Source organism: Quercus robur, chromosome 2, assembly GCF_932294415.1.
Source record: "Quercus robur chromosome 2, dhQueRobu3.1, whole genome shotgun sequence".
In the NCBI taxonomy this organism is placed as follows: Eukaryota; Viridiplantae; Streptophyta; class Magnoliopsida; order Fagales; family Fagaceae; genus Quercus; species Quercus robur.
In genome coordinates this window covers 17,141,349-17,149,287 of record NC_065535.1, presented here as the reverse complement: position 1 = coordinate 17,149,287, position 7,939 = coordinate 17,141,349, and the positions used below count along the sequence as shown (strand labels likewise).

Here is a 7,939-nt window from a genome sequence, read left to right as displayed (position 1 = left end):
TATTAATTTGTCATTATGACCGACGAAAGACAACATAAACGACAACATAATAACTTACCCAAAAAAATAAATAAATAAAAAAGATTACAACTTATGTAAACGACAAGAATAACGTTTTGCTCTTTAAAGTTATTTTCTACGACACATAATCTATATAAAAAAAAAAAAAAAAAAAAAAAAATTACCAGTCTTTTGTCCGCGTCACATAAGAAAAAAAGGAAAAAGCAGAGCGTCCCCAACCTGGGCCTTCTTCTTCTTCTTTTATTTTTTGGTTTTTTTTTTTTTTTTAATTAATTAATTATTTATACCAAACATAAAGGCCTGGGCCCAATAAAGAACACAGCCAGTCTGTACACATCCGTCAAAACCTCATAAAAATCGAATCTGTTTGAAAAAGTTGTTTTCATTAGTGTTCTTTTTTTTCTTTTTTTTACTTACAAAATAAACTAGATAAAAGCACAATACCTAAAGAAAGTGAAGTTTTAAAGGAAATATAAATTTTATTTTATTTGATATAAACACACTTATACTTTGCTTAGACATTAACCTTTCCAATTTTTGTTTTAAAGAAAACTATCTCATTTTCCTATATTTGAAAATAACCTTAATATGAGATGAAAATCTATCTCTTAACTTCCCTTAATTAACTTTATATTTATATGAGATTGTGTTGTTTTTCATAAAATTTTAGTGAAAAACAATTTTATCTCATGCTAAGCTAAATAAGGGAGTTTATGAGGTCATTGACCATTTTTTTTTATACGACTAAAAACAGGAAATATAGATTGGATTTTATCTTATATAAACACACTTATACATTGTTTTGATATTAACCTTTTCTAGAAAATAAATTATTTCTATTTTTTTTAGAAAACTATCTTCTTCTTCTTCTTCTCCTTCTTCTCTTTTTTTTTTGTTTTTTTTTTTTTTAATATTTGGTAATAATCTTAAAATAAGTTGAAAAACTATCTATTAACTTCCCTTATTTAGTTTTGCGTGAGATAGTATTGTTTCCTGGCAAAATTTTAGTGGAAAACAACTCTATCTTGTGCTAAGTTAAATAAAGGAAGTTATGAAATAATTTTATTTTGACCATTTTTTTTATACTACCAAACATAGAAAAATGCCAAAAAACTATCTTCACATAAGGTATTTTATTAAAACAAACGGAGTGACTACATTTGTTATGAGTTAATTTATAAATAATCTAGTTAAAATTTTTTTTAGTTATAGTTTTGAATGTCTAACTTTTTCTTAGATAGTCTATATAAGTCATGTTCTTAAAAAAAAAAAAAAAATTTCTAAGTCATCTGACATAATTTTTTTTTGAAGTCATCCTCCTTATTTTGATCTCACCAAAATAAGCTAATGCACACTGGCCTAAAGCGATATACTTTTTTTCTTCTTTTTGATAAAAATTAAAAGAGGATGATATAATATCCTTTTCATGATGATGGCTAAATTAAAAGGCTAAACTATGCTAATCAACGAGTATCCATCTGGATTCCTGTGTCATTACCTGTCAAAACAATTGGGAAAAAAAAGCAAAAAAGAAAAGAAGAAGAAGTAGAAAAAAGCACCTGTCCGGTATTTAAAAATCGAATGGTCCCGGGCCCTGGCCCACGGCCCACCATGAAACATTTTTTGTACATTAACTGTTGTGAACTTTAATGGTTTCTAGATTTTGACATCTTGATTTCTTGCTAAACCTTGCCGACCGGTCTTTTTCTCAATCAATGTTTTGGAATTTTTCACAAGCATACGAATATTCGATAGTGATTTTTTTTTCACCGACCAAATGAGATGTACGGTCGAAATATTTCCGTTCTTGAATATATCATAGTGTAACATTGATGTAACATGTACAAGCAATGCCTTAATTGAATTTAATTTAGCGAACTTGTAACCCCTTGTGGGCATTTAATCTAATTAATTGATAATAAAAAAATATTTGCAGTAAATGATGAATGTGGACGTAGAACTAGATATTAAGTTCATAAAAAAAATTTAAAAAAAAAAAGAGAAAAAGATATTAAAATAGTTGTGGATTTTTTTGCACAAAACTCCCAATCCTCTAGTTATGACTTGTGAGTTGTAACTCTCCATTGATTGATGATTGAAGGGAACTTCTCAGCAGGATCTTTCAAACATGGGTAAAGTGGGGCGAAAAATTAAAGTAGGATTTGTTCTTTTTAATTTTCCTCCTTTTGATGTATTAATGCAATAATGCACCTAAACCTAGATGCAATGGGCGTAGTTTATGCTATTAGACATTGCTCTAGCCAAGGTATCCTATATGGGATTGGTGAGAGGGTTTTGTGGATTAGATAAAATTTTACTTTCCGTAAAAAAAACATAATGAAAAATCATTAGAAATGATTATATATGTTATAGGATCATAAGAAAAAAGAAGTAAATTTGACACAAATTACTCATAAATGGTACTAACTACTTAGTACTAAATTACCAATACATGAATTATAAACAATAAATTAACTTCAAATTTCAAACTTACAGGTCACAACTCATCCAAAAAAAAAAAAACCCTTACAAGTTACAATTTCCAACACCAAAAATATATATAAGTTCCAAATTAATAAATTTGTTATTGATTACAAAACAAACAAAAAAAAAAAAGTCATCCAGCTCCAAAGTTACAAAGATTTTGCATCCGCAAACCCTACAAAACCCATTACAACTTGATCGATATGGTTGGACAATCCTAATCTCACCATAAAGAGACATATATACAAATAATTATAATAACTTTTAATGGATGTCAATTATGTTGTTTAAAGGTTATATGAATGATCCTACACCAATTGAAATTGATTCTATGGGGTAGGATTGTAAAGATTCTATAGAATAAGATTGTAGGATTTTACATTCCATCATCCAAGATTACGATTCCATGTTGATCCTACCCCCTGAAAGATTCTATAATTATCTAGATTTTTTTTTATGGGATAGGATCGTAGGATCTTGGAATTCTAAGATACAAAATCAAGATTCTAACAACCATACCTTTTTTTTTTTTTTTTTTGAATAAACAATAATATTTATTGGAACACACATGAAAACAACCATAACTTTAGCAATGATATTGTTGTTTAATTTCTTGCAATAAAATGCTTTTACCTTCCTCTATACACACACACACACACACACACATACCATCCTCATTTAAATCTGATTTTGAAATATATCAATCTCAATTATACATTTGTGTATATTTAATATTGTTAAAGTAGTTTTCCTTTTTCTTAAGATGATGAGGATAAAAAACTTTATATATTCCTATGTGATTGAGGAAAACGGTAGGCAAAGAAAATTAGCAATTGGGAAATTCATTAACTAATATATGTATAATGAGCACATATGGCAAAAATTTCTCATCTCGCTTGACTCATCTTGTCCCGCTCTGTTCTACACAAGTTTTCCCCACCCAAATGGGTGTGTGTGTGTAAATTGTGTAATTATATATATCCTATTTATTATTATTTTTGACATATTCAATTATTATCCCCCCAAAAAACTAGTTTTCTCTCTTTCTTAACACTCTCATGATTATCCCCTCCATTTCTATTTCCTCTCAATCTCATTAATGTTGAAAATGCCCCATTAGGGTGGCAAAATATATCTCACCTGCCCTAAACTTGACTTACACTTCTCCTTCCTTACGTGAGTTTTCCCTACCCTAAAAAGGAGGTGGCGTACCCTTAATTTGACCTCACCAACAATCAATTTGGATTTTTTTGGGAACAAATTTAAGAGATTGATAGTAGTTTATCAAAATTATAGAGGGATTTGTAATATACAACTTACATTTTAAAATTTTGTATATGTGTGTATATATTTTTTTAATTCAATAATTACAATAAGGGAAAAGATATTTGAATCCTAAATATCTTCATTAGAAAATACCAGAAGGTGCCAATTGACTTACAAGACTCTTGGTTTTGTATAAATTTTTAATATGACATTGATTTGAAATAGAGAAAGCCTAGGGGAAATAACAAAATTTCACAACATTTTCACAGTACCCTTATTTTAAGCATGTGGTGGGCCCTAATATAATCTTATTTTATTTTATTTTGACCCATTGTGAGTTATTATGAAAATGTTGTGAGATTTTATTGTACCCATAAACGAACAATTATACATATTCATCCCATTATCTAAATTAAAATCTAAATAATAGAGTGATAATTTAAGTAGGTTGGTAGGACAACCCCTTATCATAGGAAAATTATTAAATACTTCGGGAGTACCATAAATTCATACTCTCCCATTTAACATGAATTGTGGGTCCCACCATAAATTTAATTAGTGGGACTCATAGTTATGTGAGAGGGGAGGAGTACGCATTTATGGTACTCCGGAAGTACTCAATAATTACCCATTATCATAAATAATCATTTTTTTAATTACTCCATGTAATTGTTTTCATTATTTATTATAAGATAAAACTTAATTACATTTTCTTTAAAGTTATAACTTAGGTTGCCAGTTAAATTATACTATTGTCAAAATATGTATAAAAATCATTAGTCTCACTTTTTGTGTTCTACTTTATACTTCATCAACTGCAATATCTCATGTGTTTGTTTGTTTTTGTTTTTTTTTTTTTTTTTAATTTTAAATATTGGTTATTTTATAAGGAAAGAAAAATGACATATAAGATACCACAATTTGTGATTAATAGAACATAAAGTGAAAACACTCAAAATGAGAATCTTTCCCAAAAGACAATTAAATTCAACCATGTGATTTATTGGCCAATACAATTATATTGTTAAATTTAATTGAAGAATTTATAAGCCCCTAAGTTACTATAACTATATATTCTTCTAAAAAAAAGTGACTATAACTATTTTTTATAATCATTTTATCAAATTTTTGAGTTACTATAAATTTAACTACATAAAACTTATAAACATGTGAGGCATTTATCACACAAAAAAAAATAGAAATAAAAATTTCCAACATTCATTCATTTAAATAAAAATTTCCAACATTCATTCATTTTGATGTTAAGAAATTCACAAATCACATTTACTGTTACATCAGTTTATAAACATTTTACAAAAAATTTATAATGACTATAGTATTTTCCTTCTTTTCTTTTTTAACTGCTAAAACCTCGCCTTTGTTCATCCATTCCTCTTGAAGGGGTGCCGAAGATTGCATCATTTGCAGCATCAGAAACTTCCCTCTTGCATTGCGAGCACCAGGGCTCATGCGCATCCTCGTGTCTTTGACATGGGACAACAGATATTTTGAGGCAATTCATTATTCATGCCCTTTCCATCATAATGATCATCTACTTTGAAATTTCCATTAACCCGAAATTCGAAAGGAATGCTGGTTGTTGTTTGTTAGCTCGTTGTATTTCGAGCATTAATTACATCAAAGTAATGTCAAAGAACATACCAAGAATGTGTATTCAAGACAGAATATAATTCCCTATCTAAAAAGAAAGTCCAAAAAATGAAGAAAAAAAAAATTGATGACCCCCCAGGAAAAAGTAGAGAGAAATATGAATATACTTAGTGTATATATATGTGTATGTTATTGATCAGCAGGTAAATGTGTGGCATTGGAGCTATAGAACTTGGAAATGAGATCAGGAAGCTCCATGTAATGGGCAGAGGGATTACTGGTCTTGAGGAGGTGTAAAAGGTATTGGAAGAGATCGACATCGCAGACTATCCTCAGTGCTCCATCGTAGGAATACCCGAATTCTTCCTCGGAGAGCCGAAGCAAGTTCTCGAACAGAGGGTGGTTGAGGTAGTTTGCTTCCATCTCGAATTTGCAAACAATGTCTTTTCCAACGTTGACGCGAACATGACCCTCTGGGACAGCGTCGTCTGATGAGGATTCTGATGGGAAGCTTTTAGCTCCACAGCACAACAGCTTCTTTACAATGCTACTCCTCATGTTTCTTATATCTCTTGATAAACCTCTTCTCGTGCTTCTTGTTGATCTTCTTTAATTATAAATCGACTTGGAGGAACAATCTCTTATCCTCTTGCTTTGTCTTTGGTTATGTACCTTGTGCTTTGTTCCTTAATGTAACAGATATGAGATATCTCTAATACATAACGAGCGTACATTTATAGAGCAAGAAGCAATTAATGAACTGCGTGCATGGTGTGCTGTTAAGTAAACGGGAAGGAAATATGGAATTAGAGGTGGAGCCCGCGGACGCGTTTGGCTGTCTGGCTGGCTGGCTTGGCTATCGGGGAAATGGGGGTCGTGAAATTAAGACAATCTGAATTTTTTTTTTTTTTGGTGAAATTAACCGACATCTAATAATTATACTACCTTTTCCTTAGTTCAGTCCAAAAATCTAATGTCACAATATTTTTCATAATTTTTTTTAATAACAGTTAAATATAATATATTGTGATTAGTATATAATAAAAATAGTATCGATGGTGTGTTTATGTTAAACATAATTAATAGGTTAGTATCAAAAGTGTGTTAGACATGATTTGAGTTTTCTTTGTATTGTATTATGTCAAAATGAGGTGAGCGGCCATCCTAAATGAGAAATAGCGTGCTACATATTGTAGCACTGTACTTGAAAATATTATTAATCTAATCATCATAATTTACTCTCTTAACAAGTTATTAAAAAAGTTATATAAAAAAAGAAAAAAAATTTTTGACCTTAACATTTCTTTCTGTCAAAAGAATAACATTTTCGATAAAGAGTGGTGAATGGTGATAGTTAATTAATTATACATTGTATATATGAGACACACAATACCACGTCAAAAAACATGATTTCAATTAAAATTGTGAATTCTTGTTTTCATAACACTACTTCACCATTTTCGCAATTATAAATGAAATTGTATTTTTAAATCACAATTTCATAAAGTGTGTATAGAAAAATGCAATAAAAAGTATGTAACAAGATTTATCCTTCAATAAACAAGCCATGTCTCACTTATTTGTATATAATGTACATTCACTTTTGAGCTAGGCGCAAATTTTACTCTACCTTTTCATAGACAAAGGAGACATTGGAAATGCATGGGGCAAGGAAGGAAGGAGCCAAGCTGATGAGGCAGAACAGAGTATGGAGCTGAATTGATGTGCTGTCATTATTCGCATAATAGATCCATGCATGATAAGATAATATTATTATAACAAATTGGCAACGAGGAAGGCACAAGGTGTGAACTTTTCAAAGTACAGAACTTGCTATGGAGGGGCAAGAAACTTGATACGGAAGTCAGAGCCAGCTATAATAAACCGCGTTTGAAGCGGGAACCTCAATTATTATCACCGCACTATCTCAGCTTCAGTACTCAACGGTCAACTCAGCAAGGCGGTGAGTCCACATTAAAGGCTCTAATCATCATTTCTATACTAACTACACTGTATGAAAGGAATACCTGTGTTTGTGTGTATAAGTTGCTTAAATAAATAATACGATTGTCAAAAAGGCAATATCATCATCATTCATTTCATAAGTCAAAAGTTGTGATTCATCACCCATGTGATCTAAAGCTCCTTAATTAATTATTACATAGTTTAAAAGAAACTCCCCCTACAATCATTTGTGTGGTCAGTTAGAAGTTAGAACCGTTTGATTTGTTATCATTACACTCAATAATGAAACAGTTTGATGATCTGGTCAAGATTATATCATGCATGATGCATGCATGTAAACTGCACAGGTATGAACATATATGATATTGGTTGGTGAGTGATGATGACTGACTATTTATTTACTTACTAGAATATATTAACGGTACTTGAGTGAACTTGTTAAGAAGGAATTCAACTGATCATATTGTATTGAGAAGTAACAAAAACAAATAAATGAATACATTTTTAACTAAATATTATGGGATTCTCTAAAAAAAAAATTGATCGATTGTAATAAAAAACTTAACCTTAGTCAATGCACTTCCACACTTGT

At 30.1% G+C, this 7,939-nt stretch overlaps 1 protein-coding gene across 1 annotated transcript; it reads right to left on the bottom strand.

Moving 5' to 3' along the window:
* Positions 1-5,030: 5,030 nt before the first annotated feature.
* On the bottom strand, positions 5,031-6,067 carry LOC126702711 (indole-3-acetic acid-induced protein ARG7). Its single transcript, XM_050401533.1, has one exon. The coding sequence runs from the start codon at positions 5,938-5,940 to the stop codon at positions 5,572-5,574; it is 369 nt and encodes a 122-aa protein (XP_050257490.1). The 5' UTR covers positions 5,941-6,067; the 3' UTR covers positions 5,031-5,571.
* Between the last annotated feature and the right edge of the window lie 1,872 nt (positions 6,068-7,939).

Bases quoted from the DNA above. Each gene is read 5' to 3' on its own strand.
- LOC126702711 (XM_050401533.1), bottom strand. From the start codon at position 5,940: ATGAGGAGTAGCATTGTAAAGAAGCTGTTGTGCTGTGGAGCTAAAAGC.